This window comes from Bos grunniens, chromosome 28, assembly GCF_055505025.1.
Source record: "Bos grunniens cultivar Pamir isolate PY7600 chromosome 28, Bosgru_T2T1.0, whole genome shotgun sequence".
Classification (NCBI taxonomy): domain Eukaryota; kingdom Metazoa; phylum Chordata; class Mammalia; order Artiodactyla; family Bovidae; genus Bos; species Bos grunniens.
In genome coordinates, this window is record NC_141192.1 from 41,634,395 (window position 1) to 41,656,577 (window position 22,183).

General features: G+C 44.3%; 1 protein-coding gene across 12 annotated transcripts in view; it reads right to left on the minus strand.

Annotated features, from left to right (window-relative positions):
- DISC1 (DISC1 scaffold protein) overlaps positions 1-22,183 on the minus strand; it is a 423,187-nt gene that overhangs the window by 303,702 nt on the left and 97,302 nt on the right. The window contains exon 4 of one of the 12 annotated variants that reach the window (XM_086381287.1): positions 10,816-21,230. The exons of the other annotated variants lie outside the window; for them this stretch is intronic. Coding sequence (XP_086237413.1) covers positions 20,998-21,230 — 233 coding nt within the window. The 3' untranslated portion in view covers positions 10,816-20,997. Of the gene's footprint in view, positions 1-10,815; positions 21,231-22,183 lie in introns of those variants that run through there. 12 annotated transcript variants of the gene reach the window in all.

The following is a 22,183-nucleotide window of genomic DNA, read 5'->3' on the forward strand; positions in this document are numbered from 1 at the left end:
ACTGGTCAACTGAAAAATAATAGAACTCTCTATCACCAAAAGTAGGATCTAATAGAAAAACCTGTAATCGCTTTTTAAAATCCAAATGCATATCAGAATTATCTTGAGATTTTTTTGAAAAATGTAAATGCTCAAGTATTGCTTTTTTTCTCCAGAGCTCCAGATATGTTTCTAATGAGCAGTCATGTTTAAAAACAATTGGAGTATATGATGATCTTTTACTTTTATCTAGTTTGTTTAACTTTTTGTGTTTCATATTCAGTGCTCCCATTTCATTCAGTTTATGCTGTTCAATTTTTCCATCTCTTCTTTTTTCTGATGTTCTATCTCAAGCCTTTATCAAGTGTAGTAGAAATGCTTCTGTATACATACATACATATATATATATAATATTTTAGAAAACTTATGAATTTTTTCCTAACTAAAAAAGTTATGGCATTTTTATTCTACTTGTTTGACTTAGGATGAATAGAATGCATGTATACCTGTGATGGATTCATTTTGATATTTGGCAAAACTAATACAATTATGTAAAGTTTAAAAATAAAATAAAATTAAAAAAAAAATAAAGTTTTCCCTGTAAAGAGGGAAATTCCAGCCAAATAAATAAATAAATAAAGTCAAAAGGAGGTATATCTTTGCAACAAAAAAAATAATAAAATAAAGTAAAAAATAAAAATAGATATGCAACAAGCAACAAAGGTTTACTGTATACCATAGGGAACCATAGTCAATATGTTATAATAACCTATAATGGAAAATAATTTCAAAAATAATATATGTGTATTTGCATAATTGAATCATCTTGCTGTGTACCTGAAACATTGTAAGTCAACTATACTTCAATCATATATATACATATATATATATATATATTTAAAACAGAGAAAGAAACACCTCAAGTCCTTTGTATTGACTATTGATGTTCAGTCACTAAGTTGTGTCCAACTCTTTGTGACCCCGTGGTTTACAATATGCCAGGCTCCCCTGTCCTTCACTGTCTCCCAGAGTTTGCTCAAGCTCATGTCCATTGAGTCAGTGATGCCATCCAACCGTCTTATTCCCTGCTGCCCCCTTCTCCTCCTACTATCAGTCTTTCCCAGCATCAGGGTCTTTGCCAATGAGTCAGCTCATCGCATCAGGTGGCCAAAGTATTGGAGCTTCAGCATCAGTCCTTCCAATGAATAGTCAGGATTGATTTCCTTTAGGATTGACTGGCTTGATCTCCTTGCTGTGAGAGGAACTCTCAAAAGTCTTCTCCAGCACCACAATTTAAAAGAATCAATTCTTTGGTACTCAGCCTTCTGTACGGTCCAACTCTCACATCCATACATAAGTACTGGAAAAACCATAGCTTTGACTATACAGACGTTTGTCAGCAAAGTGATGTCTCTGATTTTTAATACACTGTCTAGTTGTGTCATAGTGCTCCTTTCTCCCAAGGAGCAAATGTCTTTCTATTGATAGAACCAAATAAATTCCCCACGTGGTTCCATGTGGCATATAGTCGTGGTTCCTGGCCATCAGGCCCTTCATTAGTTAAGCATGACTCCAAGAGCAGAGCTTCCAAGTCCCTGAGTTAAAAAAATAAGAGAAGTTGGAGGATCATTAACTCTTACTTGGTCCAGAAGTCCAACTCCTGGACCCAGATGGGGACTCCCAGCCTTACTGCCCAGGAGTGGGAGACTGAGCTCCTATAGGTGCCAGACAATGTTGCTTTGTGGACGGCTTTCTGCCTAGCATCTAACCCAGTCAATATTTATGGAGTGAGTGAAGAGGGCTATATGCACACTCTCAGAACAAACCTTGGCATTATAATACTGAAAACTAGAATCTTAAAGATAAGTGCCGTAGATTGTATGTTATCCTAAAGATAAGTATCTAAAGATGTACAAATGATCAGGTAAACATTTAAAAATGGAGTGGTGTGATTCCTTTCTCTCTGATTAAGATCTTCTAAGATGAAAAGAAAATCAAAAATTTTAAATGATTTCTTTGCTTACGGATCAGAAGACCCAGATTTTTGTCCTGGATTCACTGGGACCAACTTTGTGACCTTGGGGTTATTTAATTTTTGTATTAAATAGTTTCCTCATCTGAAGATACCTGAATAATCAACTTGTGCCGCTGTCTAATTCTGAAATGGCAAAAAAAAAAAAAACCTGTGAACAGTTTAAAAAAATACAAGTGGCAGAGTTGTTACAAAAAGTAAAAATGATTCAAAGAGATTGTTGTGAGGGCCCAACTTGTTGATTCAGATTTAATTTGACTCAGAGGACATCTACGTAAAATTCAGCATACATTCCATGTAGCCCAGCACCTGGAGGATTGTCAGCAATGGAGGAGTTTATGCCAAGTCTTGCTGTGTGCATCCTTTATCATAATGTAAACAGTGCATCAGCTTCCTGGCCCTCCTTCTCCCTCCCAGCCCATCCTCCGTTCACACGTGTAGGTAGCATGGGCTTTAGCTTCCAGGGTACCAGTGGTTCAGAGCCATCTGAAAGTCAGGAAGTCCTTCAAGGACCACCATGACACACCAATACAAAATTCCATCATTTGCATTTGCAGAAATACCCGTAGGTGTGCCATATAAAATTATAGTGAGCACCATTGGTGTCCATGAAGAAAAGAGAGAAAAAAGCACCTGTAGGACTAAGCAAGACAAAGACTTTCTGAGTTTTTCACTGCTAATCTTTTGCTACATGTCCATCTACTTTATTATCTTGCAAACACCAGCACACAAGTGGTACCAGGCACTAATGCACTGGTTTTCTAAGAAAAAAAAACGTGTAATAATATTCATGACCAAGTACTGACGGCATTAACATGACAACTCTACAACTAGGTTGATTCTATCAAGCACAAAAGTCCTCTCTGAATGAACACTCCTGAGTTGTTGCACACCAGATTCCTGCAAGGAGGTAAAATCTCACCACTGACCCTTACCTATCAAAGCCTAAGAAGGAATGTGTGTATTTCCAGAAGGATCATGCAGTACATCCATGTCTCTTCTCTTGGATTCTAAAACCACATCCTGAATTAGGACAGAGCAGCAGAGCCACGTGATTTGGGACCACAATGTACTGACCACCTCAGAATCGATTTTACCTAAATGCATTTTGGGGTGATACTATCCACCTGTAAGAACCGGCCCCTACTAAGTCAACTAATTTGGGGATATTGTCTTTGACATCATGTAGGGAGGAAATGGGTTTTCCTGGTGGCTCAGACGGTAAAAAATCTGCCTGCAATGCAGGAAACATAGGTTCAGTCCCTTGGTTGGGAAGATCTCCTGGAGGAGGAAATGGTTACCCACTCCAGTATTTTTGCCTGAAGAATCCCATGGACAGAGGAGCCTACTAGACTACAGTCCATGGAGTCTCAAAGAGTGGGACACAGACGAGTGACTAATACACACACACACACACACACAGGAAATGGGCTTCCCTAGTGGCTCACACAGGAAAGAATCCGCCTGCAATGCAGGAGACCCAGATTTGATCTCTGGGTTGAGAAGATCCCCTGGAGCAGGTAATGACAACCCACTCCAGTAGTCTTGCCTGGAGAATTCCACGGACAGGGGAGCTTGGGGGGCGGGCTACAGTCCAGGGGGTCGAAAAGAGTCAGACATGACTGAGCGACTAACACGACTGTGGTTACTATATCATGGTAGTGACCTCATGGCTATTATGCCTCCCCGCTGCTCCCCAGGCGTCCACGAGGAGGGCTTTCCCTGTTGCCCCAGCCCTTACACCTGCCCAGGGACAAGGAGAGGAGCTCTGTCCTGCCGGGGCTGGAACTTAGTGGAACACCCACCCTTGTGGCTGTCATAGGGTCCTGTCAGGCTCTGCTAGAGAGAGAGGCTGTGAGGCCAGAGGAGGAACAGACTTACTACTGCCCTTCTGCCCCCTGTATGGCCGTCCTGACCCTGCCCATGACACCCTGGCAATGCCAGGGCAAGCGTTCCAGTACAGGGGCCGCAGCCGACTCTGGGGTGCCGTTTATCCAAAACTCACAGACCGGCCTCGCCCACTGGTGGTTTGGGTCACCCCCTGATGTCTGGGACCACCCCTCAGTGTGTGGGCACAGGGACTGACTCAGGCAGGACAAACTTGACTTTCCCAGCACGTGGTAAAAAAGCACCATTATGCCAGGATGTATCTCATGGGTGTAAAGTATGAGAATCATTAAACCCAGTAACCAAGGGAGAACTCAGTCCCCTTTGATCATGGCCTCTCCATGGAGCCTGACCACTGAGGACCTCCTTGTGGTTAGTGGGGACCTGGGCTGACCCCCTGTCCACTTCTACACTCCTGTAGCCCTCTTTGTGATCTCTCATGACCAAGATTGGCAGCAACTCGGGTGGAGGGCCTGGAGCCAAAACAGGACGCTAGGGACCCAACTCTTTGCTTCTAGAAACACACAGGGACCCCATAGCCTGGAGAACCCACCCATGGTGAAGGGGACAGCAGAGAACAGGAGTGGACAAAAACCCGATCCTGCAGAGAAGACAGTGTATCTGGTCAAGTGGCAGCTGGCACGTTGTTTGTTAAGAGCAAAGCTGTGCTGGGCACTCGGTACTCATGGTCACCTGGACGACGAGCCTCACTGAGCCAGAGTAAGAATCGGGAAGGCAAAATAACCAGTGTGAACCTGCCTTCCTGGGAAGAGATGGAACTGTTTCAGTGATGTTGGGATTACAGTGGGCAAGGGCCATGGTTCGGAACAGAAGATAACAAGTTCTCAAGTCAGGCTCTGGATCCACCTGTCATATCATAGACCACTGATGGGGATTCCAGGACTTGTCTGCCCTGTGTGTGCACACAGAAGCCAAGGACAAAAGGCTGTCTTGGCGGGTGGGGAGAACAGAGCCCATGACACCAAATAGAGTCCTGCAGACAGGGATTACTGTTTCTCTCCCCAAGGTCAAAGGCCTTAGGAAAACCATCTTGAAGTCCAGGGGTGTCTGAAAGAAGGGTAAAGTGCATCTCACTTGCGGCTTAAGGTTGGCAGAGTTCAGAACCCACAGGCCACTCTGGTGCCACCTTCAAATATGGTGAGAAGTCCCTGAGGAGAAAGCAGAGTGGGGGAGTCGGGAAAAGGCAAAGTCCCTCCTGGAGCCCTGCTGTTTCTTGAGGAAAAGGGGTTTCCAGGTTTCCTGAAGACCAAGGCAGAACAGGGGCCCTTAAGTGTCCCTGGAGATAGCCCAGAGGAGCAGAACTGCCCCAGCCCCAGGCAGGGGGTGTGAGTCATCTGAGGGACCAGAGTGAAAGAAAGACAGTGTTAGTCCCTCAGTCGTGTCTGATTCTTTGTGACCCCATGGACTGTATCCCGCCAGGTTTCCCTGTCCATGGAACTCTCCAGGCAAAAATACTGCAGTGGGTTGCCATTTCCTTCTCCAGGGGATCTGCCTGACCCAGAGATTGAACCTGGGTCTCCTGCATTGCAAGCAGATCCTTTACTGTCTGAGCCACCAAGGAAGCTCCGGGGGACCAGAACAGTATTTTTCAAATGCTGGCCCACCCATTAGTGGGTGCTAATATCAATTTTAAGGATGGAGACCAGCATTCATTTTTCCTGAGCTAAACAGAACAAACACAATGTGGAGGGGGCTGTATTTTTGTCCGTGTATGTGTAGGATCAGGTGTATTTCTTTCTGTGGGTCACTGCAAAAAGCTGAGAAAGCCACTGACCCGGAGAATTAACTGTCCAGACAGCTGCAAACTTGCCCCAGACACTCCTCAGGTGAACAGATGAAGCCCCACAACCCCCAAGAGAGGGAAGAAGAAGGGAGGGAGCGGATGAACCTCTGTTCTGGGCGCTCCTCATCCCAACAGCTGGCATCAATAGCAGAGGTGGATCTGCAGGAAGGCGGGGCAGGAGCTAGGAGGCTGAGTCTGAGGAAAACACTGAATTGAGGAGAACGCTGAGGGGGTAAAGGGATAATAGCCCAGTCAATGACACAAAAGTCTCCAGAGCAGACTCTAAACTGTAAGTTATAAACCAGAGTCGGACCAATATTTTAAAAAGTCTGCTCTGGGCTTTGGAGAAGTCTGATGTAATCCCCATGTTATAAGAAATCTAACCTTTGATGTAAGTGTAATAAGGAAGTACCGTCACTTCAACTGGACCAGAAATAAGCTCTATCAAAAGAGTAAGTCCACTGTCAGGGTATCTGACCTCATAGCAACATTTCTGGAAGAGAGGGGTGACTGTCATCACCTCACAGAGTCTGCAGAGCAAGTGACTCCCTGCCCAAACGTTCTGCCTGCAATTAATACATGCTGCCACCAGGGGGAGGAGGAGTGCTCAGCTATGGCCCTCAGTTCAGTTCAGTTGCTCAGTGGTGTCCGACTCTTTGTGACCCCATGAATCAAAGCACGCCAGGCCTCCCTGTCCATCACCAACTTCCGGAGTTCACTCAAACTCATGTCCATCGAGTCGGTGATGCCATCCAGCCATCTCATCCTCTGTCGTCCCCTTCTCCTCCAGCCCCCAATCCCTCCCAGCATCAAAGTCTTTCCCAATGAGTCAACTCTTTGCATGAGGTGGCCAAAGTATTGGAGTTTCAGCGTTAGCATCAGCCCTTCCAATGAACACCCAGGACTGATCTCCTTTAAAATGGACTGGTTGGATCTCCTTGCAGTCCAAGGGACTTTCAAGAGTCTTCTCCAACACCACATTTCAAAAGCATTAATTCTTCGGTGCTCAGCTTTCTTCACAGTCCAACTCTCACATCCATACATGACCACAGGAAAAACCATAGCCTTGACTAGACAGACCTTTGTTGGCAAAGTAATGTCTTTGCTTTTGAATATGCTATCTAGGTTAGTCATAACTTTCCTTCCAAGGAGTAAGCGTCTTTTAATTTAATGGCTGCAATCACCATCTTTGGTGATTTTGGAGCCCCAAAAAATAAAGTCTGACACTGATTCCACTGTTTCCCCATCTATTTCCCATGAAGTGATGGGACTGGATGCCATGATCTTCGTTTTCTGAATGTTGAGCTTTAAGCCAACTTTTTCACTCTCCTCTTTCACTTTCATCAAGAGTCTTTTTAGTTCCTCTTCACTTTCTGCCATAAGGGTAGTGTCATCTGCATATCTGAGGTTATTGATATTTCTCCCGGCAATCTTGATTCCAGCTTGTGCTTCTTCCAGCCCAGAATTTCTCATGATGTACTGGCCCCAAAAGTTCAGTTCCCATAAACGACATTAATCATGGCATATTTTTCTATTCACTTTTGGATGAGAACTTTTCCCTATAGAAATCTAATTGTCCAAACACCGATGTTGAACAATAGTGGTTTTTCACACCATAATAGGGGACTGGGACATTAGTGGGAAAAGTCTTAGGGTGGGAAGAAATGACCAGCTGATTTTCTCAGTCCCACGGCCAGCATCCAAACAGCTGCTATCCTGAAAGACAGAGAGACACAGAGAGAGAGGCAGAGGAGCAGGATGCTTCCTTGATCTTGAATGAGCATATCCTTCCATCCAAATCCTCTTTTTCTTTTGTCTAAAGAGGTAATGGTGGGCTCTGTGTATCTGTTTGTTTTGTTTAAAATTTGGGAAGTTTCATTAATAGGAGTTTGGTTTAGAATGTGGAGGTTTGCATGGTGGATCCAAAGCAATTGGTTCCACCTGCCAAGTAGAAAATGAATCCCTCTAAGTGGAATGGACACGGAATAACATCCTTGACCAGGACGAATGGCACTGGAAGCACACTGCTGTTTATGCTGAAAAACCACCCTTGTATGAGCTCATAGGAAGTACTCATGCTCTGTGGGTAACTAGAAGGATTTGTTTCAGTATGATTGGCAAACCACACTTGCCAATCCTGTACTCACTATTCAGAACCTCATTAGACTCAAGCGCCATCATCCTTCTAGGCTGAGCCCCTATGAGGTATACTGTTTTTAGACACTCTAAGGTCAAGCTTTCATGAGATATGAAAAAGAAACCTGGAGACAGAAGGAATATCTCTTCTTTCCTCTCTACAAAGTTTCAGGGTTTCCAAGCTGTCATCTTTAAGTCCTTATCATGATACTTCTCAAGTATTTTTGCTTACTTCTTGTATTTTTGGCTTGTTTTGCTTTGCTTTGTTAGCAATGGAACCCATTTTGTGATGAAACCTTACAGGAGTCCTAAGAACAGACAAAGCCCAGGTGCTCTGGTGCTCTGGATGGTCCCCTCCTCCAGCCTGGGACCCCTGAGAACACAGCCTGAAAATCACAGCCTTCTGGCATTCTGAAGAAAATACATAAACACAAAAGTGTTGAGGAGCTGTAAATACTGCCTTTCCTAGTGGCTCAGAAGGTAAAGATTGGAGAAGGAAATGGCAACCCACTTCAGTGTTCTTGCCTGGAGAATCCCAGGGACGGCAGAGCCTGGTGGGCTGCCATCTATGGGGTCGCACAGAGTCAGACCCAATGAAGTGACCTAGCAGCAGCAGATGGTAAAGAATCTACCTGTGATGCAGGAGACCCAGGTTCGATCCCTGGGTAAGAAACGGCAACCCACTGCAGTATTCTTGTTTGAAGAATTCCATGGCAGAGGAGCCTGGCGGGTTACAGTCCATGGGGGTGGCAAAAGAGTCAGATATGACTTGATTAACATAAACTGCCAAGTTTTTGTGAATCTGCCTCAAATTCACAGGATGTAAGTGAGCATTTCATGCTATAAGTCAAGAAAAACAAAGGTTTACATCTTCACGCACTGTTTTGATAGACAGAAATTCTTATTTAAACAATGTGAGTGAATTTCTGATTCCATAGATATGTATAAAATATTAATCTCAGCAAGATTCACTCATTTGAAACAAGAGGCTAAGTCCCAAGCTGTGGTACTGAGGATTTTATCAGATTTCTAACTTTCCAAAGCATGTTATTTTCCCTCCTAAAAACTTTTCTCTCCTTCTGCTTTTTTTTTTTTGTAATGTAGAAAGGATTAACAGAGACCATTATCTACAACATCCCAACCACAGACAGGCCCTGTTAACATTTTGGCAAAGTTCTTTGAATCAGCCCACTTTCCGCATCCATTGTTGTCTTTGTTCAGTCGCTATGTCCAACTATTTGCAACCTCATGGACTGCAGAATGCCAGGCTTCCCTGTCCTTCACTATCTCCCTGAGTTTGCTCAGACTCATGTCTATTGAGTTGGTGAGGCCATCCAACCATCTCATCCGCTTTCGTCCCCTTCTCCTCCTGCCTTCAAGCTTGCCCAGCATCAGGGTCTTTTCCAGTGAGTCAGCTCTTCGCATCAGGGGGCCAAAGTATCGGGGTTTCAGCTTCAGCATCAGCATTTCCAGTAAATATTCAGGCCTGACTTCCTTTTAGATTCACTGGTTCGATCTCCTTGCTACACCGATGATCCTTGCTGTCCAAGGGACTCTCGAGAGTCTTCTCCAGCACCACAGTTTGAAAGTGCCCATTATTCTCTTTGTTTCTCACAGGTTCAGGGGAGTGAACAGGGTAAATGCAATTGCACCCATTTAGTAGATGAAGTGTTTCTCACACCAAACAGATCTGGCTCTGGAAGAAGTTGCAGAAGGACACATGCATTTTCCATTTTTAATTTTCCTGATCAGGACTGCCTGTGGCCCTCACTCCAAACAAAAACGTAATCCTTCCACAGGCTTCCTAAAGCGATGAAGTTGATTACCTGCAGTCATCCATGCAGTTGGTACCAGAACTAGGGAGACAACCTAAGTGGACCTGTTCTCAGCAGCACATCCCTCCACCACAACCACCAGGCTGAACCTCCACACATTCCCTCTGCTTCTCAGAACCGTCTGGAGAAGGAGCAAACTTGCAAAGTTCACAGACAGCCCTCGTGAAGAATCGCTCAATGGTAGAAAACTAACGGGAAGTAGTAAAGTGGAGGGAAATGCAAAAATGAAGCTGCAAGAAACAGTGAGCAGAAAACATCCTGTGACGTTCTGGCAAGGAGAGGAAGAGAGCTAACAAAGACAGAAAGTCACAAGAATACAGAGTGATCAAGTCCAGGGCAGTAAAAATTCATTATGAACAAGCCTCAGTGAAAAACAAACTCCCAGAGGAGCTAATTACATGAGCTGCTCTTGCAGTGACTCAGGCAGCAGGCATTCATTCACAGCCACCCCGGGGACATGCAAGTCACCACATCCCAGAGCTAACGGGCTGCCTTAGTGCCCGCCTCCTCCCAAACAATAAGCTTTCATCAGGTTAGCATTCTCTCAAGCCTGTCAATTGTAACCCAGTTTGTGTTAGGAGACAAGCTGGCACATTGTATAAAGGGCAAGTGGAAAACTGTCCCTTCTGCTACATCACTGTCATCAACTGATAAAGGTCATCCCACCCAATACACGGCCGTGATGGAAAATAACTTTGTTTGTCTACTGTGAAATATTCAAGAGTCCCTCTGCTATAGGCTTTCTGGTTTCTCTCTGCTCTAGGAAGCCACTAAATTTGTCACTCCAAGGTATGACAAAACCTTGTTTGCAAACAAATTTAAATAGAAAAATACAAAGACAGTAAGTTTTAACATTATCTACATAGACTCATAATATCTAAATATTTAATGGTGGTTTTAATTGTAGTAACTGACATTCATTCAGTGTTATATATAACCCATATATTTATTCTACACCATCTCATTTAGTTCTCAACTCTATTATCCCATTTTACAGATGGGAAAACAGCAGCTTGCAAGGATTAGGTAATTTGTCCAAGCTCACACAGCTGGTAAGTGGCAGAATTTGACTTTGTGACCTGAAAGGTACTAATAGTTTATGATTCAATTGTTAGTAGAATTATCAACTATTAACAACATGATAACAGTGATCATCATCATCATTTATTGATAAGATGTATCTTAAACATTCATTAGTTCATCCAACAACCATTTCTTGAGAGTCTACCCTGACCAGGCATGATGCTAGGTGCGGAGGACAAAGGCTGAAATTAGGGAGAGTCTGCTTCTCCCAGAAGACAGCTTACAGTTCAGCCAAGGCCACAGCAAACAGCTATATTAACACATGCTGTATATGAGGCTTAGGGAAACCTACAAAGCACTCAACAGAAGGGACCCTGAAACCAAGTCTTGATGGCTCGTAGGATCTAAGATGGAAAGGGAGCAGTGCGTGCAGGCAAAGGCGAAGTGCCATATGGGAAAGGCAGCCACCTCCAGGGACTATGACAGACTGGAGAGGGGGCTACATGGGGGAAAGGAGTGGCAAGAAATGAAATCAGCAGGCCAGAGAGTGGTCAGGGCAAGAAGGTGTTGCTATAGACCAAGTTAAACATTTATCCTGAGGATGTTAATCATGGACAGAGGTGAAAGAGAAAGTGGTCCCCCAGGCACTGGAGAAGGGCAGCTGGCGGTAGTGAGAGCCAAATTGGAGGAGAGTGGGAATGGAAGCGGGGACCCTGGAGAGACTAGTGCATGAGTCCAGGCAAAACCTGATAGATCTAAGGACAGAAGAAAGAGATATTCAGGAGATGAAATCCAAGAGACGTAGTGGCTCAATGTCTAGGGAAAGGTGAGAATCTAGCACGACTCCCAGTTTTCCTAGCCTGACTTGCCATTCAGTGCAGGAGGAAATGCAGTCAGAGAAGCTGGGTTGAGACCTAACAGAGCCCAGGACTTGATCCTGCCAGGGCGGGATGGCAGGAAAAGTGCAGTCTTTGGGTCTTAGGCTGGACGTTCTACACAACCATATGGGAGTGGGAAGATGTCACAAATTCCAGGCCAGTTTCTTATTATTTCAGAGATATTTGACTGTCTGAAAACAAACATACAATGAAAACAACTCTCAGGCTAGGACGAGTGGACAAATGAAACTGGGAGGTGGGAGGTGGCAGAATTATCTGACGGATGTACTGAGAGAACACAACAGAAAGTTGTTCAGTTTCTGGGCTTGGAGACTAGATGGCTGAGGTCGTCTCTCTCCTCGCTGATTAACTTTACAACCCGCTCAGTTCTTGTTCCAAATGCATGCCTTGCCGCCTTGATTCACTTGGTCTGCCTTTCCTCCTTGACAAACAGACCCAAAAGGCCAATGCAGGACCCACACTCGTGACTCAGTCAGGCAGAGGCAGCAGTGAGAGCTGCTTAAAAACCTTGTCAAGACTCCAGATTGTTTTGACCAGCAACCACCACCAAAGCAGAGGTGAACAACTCTTTCCATAACGTTCCACCCACAACCCAGGAGATGTCCTTTCCTTCTCCAGAGCATCTGCCTCCATCCGACCGAAGACCTGGGTAAATCTTCAAGCATATATATATATTTTTTCTGTCCAAATCTTACAGAAAACTTATGCAAATTTTCCTAGATAACTTTTCTTAAGTGGTCATAATTAGTCTTCCAAAGACAAGGCCTCCAGAGCAGCTAATGCATTCACACCATGCTTCCGGTCCTCGTGGGTTTGGGAGCTGGAGCCATGGGCAGAGAGCGCAGCAGACGATGTCCACAGAGCTTGTGAAAACCAAAGGGAACAGCCAGTCATTCTCCCCTGGTGTGTCTCTGTCATCTACAATAAAGCAGCAGCATGCTTACTGTCGATTTTTTTATTAGAGGGGATGCAAGATTTAATTAAGTGTCTGGACAGTTTATTAAAAAAAAAAAAAGAGCATCTGTCCAGTGACGCATCACCCCATGCAGGAAGCCCCATGAAGGGGCAGGGGCACATTGCCATTGCCGTTATGCAGAAGAAATGGGCGCCATGTCTGTACGTGAGCATGTTAAATGGATTAGGTCATCATCTCAGACCTGCATCTTCACTGTCTCTGCCCACAAGAGTACAGGTCACAAGACAGAGACCCACAGAAAAATGACCAGAACAGAGGACCAATCTCTCGTCAATCTCTTCTTTGTCCTTGTCTTTAGCCCTCCATTTATGTCTCATTTTCTTCCTTTTTCATGTTTTTTCCAACTACCCTCGAAACCAGGGAAACCAATTCTTTCAAGCCCAAGCAGTCTTTCAACTTCATTTTCTCAATGTCATCCAAAGTCATGCAACAGAGAATGAGGCAGAGAACAAGAAACTCAAGGTCATGAAATTTAGACCGCAGAGAAGAAAAGTAGTTTGCCAGGAAAATGTGAAGAGCAGTCAGACTCTAAATGCCTCATTATAATCTGCATGTTTTAGTATATATTGCTTTACCTCATTTCTGAAATTTTGCAGCTTGAAAGAAATCAGGTTATGTGCAAATAAGCTGCTTATTGCCAAATACAAAATAAGAAGCCAAACGATTCTATCTTATTTTCTGCCTGCTACTGATGCTAACTGCTGGCAAAGAGATGATTCAGAAGCAGCCCCACTCTGGACTGCATTTTCTAACCTGTGGTACCCAGGGATGTGGGATGAGAGTGAGGAGCGGGCAGAGAAAGGAGAACAAGCAATCCATCAATATCTGTGCACCACGCACCTCACACATACCATTATCACAGTTAACCTTCCAGCCACACAGCAGCACAGGGATTATTATCCCCAGTTTATCCAGGAGTGAACTGGTGCTCAAGGACAGGTGACAGTATGAAAGGGCAGTGTCACACTGACCCGAGGTCGCCTCACCCAATCCTGGGGTGTGCACTCTGCATGCTGAGCTGCTTACTAAACACTTCACAGCTCCTTGTAGGTAAATCACACCTCAACTGAAAATATACAGAATTAAAACTAAATATGTAAATAAACACTGGGCGAACTTTTCACAGCTCCCGGAGGTGTTTTTAACTACAGACTCCCCCAGGTTGAACAGAGTAAATTATTTCTAATTGTCACTCCATGTAGAAATAGAAGAGTTGATTCTGCCAATTGATTTCAGCCATCCTTCAATTCAGTGACAGGAGATGTGGGGCCAATCAGCACCACACTATATATACATGTAGACAATAACGTGCTGATGGACTGACTTTATGAGATAAACTCACAAAGCCGCCCGAGACGCTACCACAGTCAGAGACAAATCAAAGATTACCTTGCTTCCTTTGGAGGACTAGGACAAGAGTCTCTGGAAAATCTCTAATAAGAGGCACTTTTCCATCCAATCTGTGAGAGCAGGTTTGGGGAGGGACTGTGTAATCCACCACACTCCCCACCATGCGGCGGTGCTCGGACACCTAAATGAATGGACTCTGGAGAGTGTTTTCATCCTAATCTTCTTGAATGTTGTTAACATCCGTCATTTTGAAATTCACACGTTGCTCTCGTTCTTTTTTTAATTTTTCTTTTACATTGGAGTACAGTTGATTTACAATGTTGTGTTAGTTCCTGCTAGACAGCCAAGTGACTCACTTATACATATACATGGACCCATTCTTTTTTAGATTCTTTTCCGACTTAGGTTATTACAGAGTGTTGAGTAGAGCTCCCTGTGCTGTACAGTAAGTCCTGGCTGATTATTTATCAGTCATTCTTCCCACACAGACAATCTCACCTCATCACAGACACAAGTAAACACACTTTTCTACCTGCCGTACCTTTAGCTGCAGCGATTGGTCCCCCAGAAGTCGTCACCTGACTCAAGCTCTCTGTGAAAGCTTTCATACTGGAGCCAAGAAGGGAGGTTCCTTTTTTTTCACACCTTCCCCAGTGCTTATTATTCATAGACATTTTGGTGATGGCCATTCTGACCAGTGTGAAGTGATACCTCATTGTAAATGAACTTATTTACAAAACAGAGATAGACTTGCAGACATAAAAAAAAAAAAAACCAATCTTACAGTTACCAAAGGGGAAATGTGGGGTGAGGGATAAATTAGGAGTTTGGGATTAATAGATGCACACTACTACATATAAAATAAACAAGAATGATCTAGTGCACAGCATAGGGAACTGTACTTAATGTCTTACAATAACCTAAAATGGAAAATAACCTGAAAAAGAATATATATAAATATATATAACTGAATCACTTTGCTGTATGCAGCAAAGTAACACAGCATTGAAAATCAACTATACTTCAATTTAAACATTTTTTTTAAAGATGATAGAACTCCCTTCAGCTTCCTTTCTCCCTCTCTTCCACCGCCCCTTCTCTCTCCCCCTACATTAAACACCACATTGTGAGTAATTGAAGCAGCCCCATGAGCTGCAGACCCTGCTGAGACCCTGAGACCCTGAAGACCCTGCTGAGACCTAGTGTACAGCCAGCACCACTGCCCAATGTCAAATCCAGCATGACCATGTGTCCCAGTTAATGTCAAATGGAGCGAAGAATAGCTCTCTCTACTGAGATTTCCCCAAGTTATAGAATTTTTTAGCATAATGACTGTTGTTATTTTGGTAAGCCACTAAACTTGGAGTTGTTTGTTACATAGCAGCAGGTAACCGGGAACAGATTTTGGTGCCACATTGGTGCTGCCATAACAAAGAATCAAACACGCGGTCATAGATCTGGGGCTGCGGAGCTGCATGGAAGTTGGAACAGCCCTGAAGAGAAGTATGATTGATCTTGAAGAGGCTATTGGTAAGTAAAGAAGTAAAGAAATAAAAATGTTACTGGAAGCTGGAAGGCTGTTTAGCAACATTCTTATTTAAAAACTCTCAACTTCTAGATTTTGAAGTCAAACTTCCAAGGGACTACCTGAATTGCTTCTCTATCCCCATAGTATAATGAAAGAAAAGAGAATAAGTCAAAGAAATAACTGTCACTATAAAGGAACCAGGATGAATAGGGCTTGAAATTCAAATTATTTCTTATTCCTAGCTTCTCCAGATAACAAATGATGCTAAGATTAAGAAACAGCTTCCAGGCAAAGAATCAAATTCAGAGTGCTGTCAGGAAAATATGGTCAAAAGATGAGGCCAAGGCTATATACTGTGAAGCCCTTTTCTTAAAAATCTTCCCCAGAGAGATTTAAGGCTCATCACCGACTCTTTCAAACAGTCGAACAGCCCCTTCAGACTCTGAAAAGTGTTAACCCCTGCCCCTCCAAGCCTTACAGGAAGCCTGAGAAAAGAGGCTTCTCTTGAAGAGACTTGTGGATATAGCTTTTGTCTGATGGAGCAGATTATAAATGGATTCATATAAAACCCAAAACATTTTAAAAAGAATTATGCCAAGTTGAAAAATTAAAGAGAAAGTACAAAATGAAAAAAAGGCATTTGGACCCCCAAACGTGTATGAGTGGGAAGCAGGCTACACCCTCAGACTACTTCTTATGGAAAAGGAAGCATGATTCAGAGTGTAGAACCAAGAGTCCAGAGGTCAGAGATGTAGAAAATAATTTCTAGGCAGTAGGGCTAAATCTTAACCAAGGAACAGACAACAGGTGGATTTCAGAATTGCTCAGCACCAGTGGCTGCTGCAAGCCTCCCACTTACCCCTTTTGAACAAGTATCTTTAGCAGTTACCCTATCCATCCCACCATCATAGGTTGGGTTTGTAGGGGTTGATTCCCTCATAGCTCAGTTGGTAAAGAATCTGCCTGCAACACAGGAGACTCAGGTTCGATTCGTGGGTTGGGAAGACCCCCTGGAGAAGGAAATGGCAACTCACTCCAGGATTCTTGCCGGGAAAATCCCATGGGCAGAGAAGGCTGGTAGGCAACAGTCCATGGGGTCGCAAGAGTCAGACATGACTTAGCGACTAAAACCAACCAACAGCCTATCTCATTAGTGCACAGGTGTTCAGATCATCCAGAGAAACTGTAACCCAGAAGCTGTGTTCAAGAAATCACCCCTGAGGAGCCTCCTCAGCACCTGCATCTGAGTTAGTGGAAATGGGGACATCAAGTCTGAGCCTGATGCCTTAACATACGAGAGCTTTAAGGGGTCTTGAGAGGGAATGAGTATGTTTTGCACATGGAGAGAATGTGAAAGCATCTGAGAAGAGAGGACAGTCTGTTGTGGTTTAACAAGATGCCCGTAAATTCTTTAGACCTTCCTCCCATCAACAGATGGAGTCTAATGACTCTGTGCTTGAGTAGGGGGTCACACTTGGTGATCTACTTTTAAGGAATAGAATGCAGCAGTAGTAGCAGTAGTACCACTACCTGATTTCCAAGGTTAATCCTTAATAATTGATTGTTTTTGCCTATATCTCTCCCTCAGGATACCATCACCATATGAGGAAGCAAAGACTACAGATAAGTGCTCCAGCCATGGCCCCAGTCAGGCGCCAGCAGACAGCACCAACCACCAGACACATGACTGAGCATGGTCTCCACCTCCAGCCTTCAAACTGCCCAGTGAATGCCCAGAGCAGACATGAGCTCCACCCATTTTGCCCTGACCAGCTGTAGGTTCATGAGCAATGTAAGTGTTGTCACCATTTTTCTTAAGCAGTTTTATTGAGTGTGATCTACATACCATACAATTCACCTATTTCAAGTGTACAATTCAACCAGTTTTGGTACATTACATTACTTTTTTAAATCGTAGAAGGTATGGCAACCCACTACAGTATTCTTGCCTGGAGAATTTCATGGACAGATAGAGCCTGGCAGGCTATAGTCCATAGGATCACAGAGTTGGACAGAGCTGAAGCCACTTAGCATGAACGCATGAAAGTGAAAGTGAAGTCACTCAATCGTGTCCAACTCTTTGCGACCCCATGGACTGTAGCCTACCAGGCTCCTCCCTCCATGAGATACTTCAGGCAAGAATACTGGAGTGGGTTGCCATTTCCTTCTCCAGAGGATCTTCCTGACCCAGGGATCAAACCCCGGTCTCCCACATTCCAGGCAGACGCTTTAACCTTTGAGCCACCAGGGAAGCCATATATATATATAGATAGCATGAATGCATATATATATAACAAAATGTACCATTTTAACCACTGTTAAGTGTACAAATTCCAGGGAGTAAGATGTGCCTCCCTTTTACAGGACGGCTTCCCAGATGTCTCAGTGGTAAAGAACCTGCCTGCCAATGCAGGAGACATAGGAGATGTGGGTTCGCTCCCTGGGTTGGGAAGATACCCTGGAGGAGGAACTAGCAACCCATTCCAGTATTCTTGCCTGGAAACTTCCACAGACAGAGGAGCCTGGCAGGGTTGCAAAAGGTCCGTGGGGTTGCTAAAGAATGCATGGCCAAGCATGCACGCACGCTTTATTTTAGAGCCATCCATGTTTCAGCCTACCGCAATAGCAACCAGGTGAAACGAGTGGTTTGAGAGAACAAGTCAACCCACAGACAGAAAAGTGAGAGTTCTGACCCCCTCGATCCCCTGACCCCAGACACCCATCAGTAAGTCCTCTTTTCTTCTAGCACTAGGTTAAGTTGGTTCTCTTCTTCTTGAAAGTAGACGGTTCTCATGCAAAAAAAAAGAAAAAATCAATTCTAATGTTAACTGAAATTTTACCTACTTGTATAATTATTGCTTACCTCAAATAAGCTCAGAGAAAACATTCCCTGAGGGGAGGTCACCTCTCACACGTGTGTTGGTTTACCACAGCCTGGTAAACCTGACAAATATTCCTTAAATAGCTGTTCATATGAAACAGCAAGGTACGGTATGACGTACTAGCTTAAGACCCAGGCTCTGCCCCTAACTGTGGCATTTCGGACAAAACAAAATGCCAGTGACAGCCAGGTTCATTTGTGGACAGGCAAAGGACTAGTCAACCCATTTACTCAAAGTCACAAAAGTTTGCCTTTTTTTTTTTTAACTTTTCTATCAAATGTCTACATATGACCACAGAATGGTCAAACAAGTATCCACGTTTGTGCAAATGCCTGGATGTGTTTAGTACTCAGCTCTGCTCTGAGTCCATTAGGCCTCTCATTATGGGTTTAATTGTGCTTCCCAAATCCTATCCTCCAAGACTTCAGAATGTGGCTGCATTTAGAGACAGAGTCTTTAAGGAGTTCTTACATAAAATGAAGTCCTTAGGGTGCACCTTAATCCAACAAGACTGGCGTCCTTAGAAGAGAAAGATTAGGACACAGACACACACAGACAGAAGGCCATGTGAGGACCCAGGCAGAAGACAGCGTCTACACACCAAGGAGCACTCTCAGAAACAACCAACCCTGCTGATGCCTTGATCTTGGACTTCCAGCCTCCAACTACAAGAAATCAATGTCTCGTTTAAGCCACCCATTCTTGTAGTGCTTTGCTATAGCAGCCTGAGTGATTAGCACATTCCTTCTATTAAAGGAGAGTCAACCATTTGTGCTTAAAACAGAGATAGGTTGGACCTGAAATGATTGTAGTGGGAAGATTCAGTCCTGTTCCAGCTTTTGCCCCTGGTCACAGACACATCCCTTCTAGGTGTGTTTGCTATGTCTCAGTCTGCAGACAGAGGGTAAATGCCCCTTGAAAACAATTGAAATTTCTATTTCACTTGAGAAGGTAAAGTTGTTGACATTTCTAAAGTCTGGAATGCCTATCCAGGGGAGTGAGTCTCAGGCAGATACACAAAGAAATCAAGACATGCTTACTGTTACTGTTACTACACAACCACCTACTAATAGCAGTTTAAAAAGTGCTGCACTATTTACAATTGCCAGGACATGGAAGCAATCTAGATATCCATCAGCAGCTTAATGGATAAGTAAGCTGTGGTACATATACACAAAGGAATATTACTCGGCTATAAAAAGGGACACATTTCAGTCAGTTCTAAAGAGGTGGATGAAACTGGAGCCTATTATACAGAGTGAAGTAAGTCAGAAAGAGAAACACTAATACTCTATATTACACATATAGAGAATTTAGAAAGATGGTAATGACGATCCTACATGCAGGGCAGCAAAAGAGACACAGATGTAAAGAACAGACTTTTGGACTGACTATGTGGGAGAAGGCAAGGGTGGGATGTTTTGAGAGAACAGCATTGAAACATGCATATTATCACATGTAAAACATATGACCAGTGCAAGTTTGATGGATGAAGCCAGGCACTCACAGTCAGTGCTCTGGGACAACCTAGAGGGATGGGGTGGGGAGGAAGGTGCGAGGGGGGTTCAGGATGGGGGGACACATGTGCACCCTGGCTGATTCAGGTCAATGTATGGCAAAAACTATCACAATATTGTAAAGTAATTATCCTTCAATTACAATAAATAAATTATTTTTTTTAAGACCTACTGACCCAAAATATAAAATAAAAAGTGCTGCAGTTCAGCGGGTAGGAAAGTGTGACCAAGTTCCAACTAATCAGGGAGAAGAGCTGGGGGAAAAAAAGATTTTTTTGTTTGTCTTGGTGTTTTATTCTCAGAAGCATATAAAAACTGGGAGCTATCAGGTTCCATCATGAGTAATGGCTGTGACCACACCTCATGTGGTCCTTGAAGGGCAGACCAATTTCCTCACAATCAGCGAAGCAAAGCAGAAGCCGCCTGGGAAGCCATGACGTGGCCACAAAGAGGGACATTCACTCCCCTGAGCTTCTACCCCCAGAGTGACGGTGGGGGCAGGGGGTTAATATTCCACACTTAACACCAAGACACCCAGCTGGAACACGGGGGAGAAAAGGTATCATGCTGAAATATATGTTTTAATCTGCTACAAATGAAAGGGATGCATATCCCATGCAGACAAACCCTCCAGGTCTGTGCACAAAGCTCCAATCCCAAGTAGGTGTTACATAGCTGAGTGTGCCCTAGGCACACTGAAAAAAGCCAGCACACAAACCTGCAAACACAAACAGTGATGCTGAAAGCCGCCATCAGCTGAGATCTCTGCCCTTAGTTCACAGAATCAGAAACTCTCCTATAAACAGGAACAGAACCTGAGACAATGTAATCAAGGGAAGTAAATGGCATTTTACACATATTCTTTTTCTGCAGCATTTGTCTATATGTATCACTTATCTCCCACTTTTTCAGTTTTTACCTAAAATAGGAGGCAGACACAGGAGCTTCCACTCTTGTGAGAATGATGCTGAAGATTAATACTGAATCAATGCTCATTTCCTAACAGCCTAATGTTTCTAGATAAGATCATGGACCATTTTCCTGATGCATCCCCAGCAAGAAGCCCTCATTTGCTCCTCCCCCAGTGGTCATATACATGAGTTGCCAGAATCCACAACCTTCCTAGCTGGGTTTTGTCCCCCACAACCGCTACAAAGCTGTTTTCCACATTGGGATGCAAGATGCTCTGGATCCTGCCAGGTCGAAGTACATGTCCTCTCTGAGCAGCACCCAGGGCCTCGTCCAAGAAAGGGGGTGGTGACAGTGCCTCCTGGGAACTGGCCAGGATCCCAGCTGATGGTGACTTGGCTGGTTCGTGCGCTGGCATTTTTCATGAGTGCAAAGGATGCAGTCTCCTGATGGCTCAGCCATAAAGAATCCGCCTGTCAATACATGAGACGTAAGAGATGTGGGTTCAGTCCCTTGATCAGGAAGATTCCTTGAAGCAGGAAATGGCATCCTGCTCCAGTGTTCATGCCTAAAAAGTTCCATGGACAGAGGAGCTTGGCCAGCATGGGGTCGCAAAGAGTTGGAGACAACTGAGCAACTGAGCTCAAAGCACACAAGGATGCAGTCAGTCGAGTAACACCTACTTGAGATTTGAGCTTCTGTTTTTGTGCTTTTTAATGGAAGCCTCACTATCCCAGGACCAGGGGAGACACTCAAGGGCCACAGGGGGCAAGCCCTCTGCATAATGGGTCAGAAGGATGCTGTTTCCAGACTGGGATGCAGGGAGAGGAGGCAAGGGTGTGGGCAGGGGGCTGCAGACAGAAGCTGCACCCGCATTCACATTGGGGTTCAGGGCGCATGCTAAGTTGCTTCAGTCGTGTGTCTCTGTGTGACCCTGTGGACTGTAGCCCACCAGTCTCTGTCCATGGGATTCTCCAGGCAAGAATACTGGAGTCGACTGCCATGCCCTCCACCAGGGGATCTTCCTGACCCAGGGAAAACTGCATCTCTTGAGAAGCCCTGGGGTTCAGTGTAGCTCTTTCCAAGTCAGAACATGAAACAGTACAGGCTTCCAAGAATCACATTTTTGTTCTGGGGTAGCCAGAATGGGGCCCACCTCCCGTTGACTCTTCTGTCCTATGGATATAAAAGTGAGCAGATTCTACTCAGTCTTGTTTTTTGCTTTCTAGACTCAAATGAAATGCAGTGAAAAGGAACCCGTGGGTTTTCACCATGCTCAGTCACATTTGTAGTTCCAAGACAAGAATGCATCAGATTCCAGAAGCCATGGGTAGATGTTTAGAGTGGGCCCCTGGGAAAAAATGGGTGTCAGCTTGGATGATTTGCACACTGTCACCACGGAGCCACAATGGATGGAGAAAGCTTG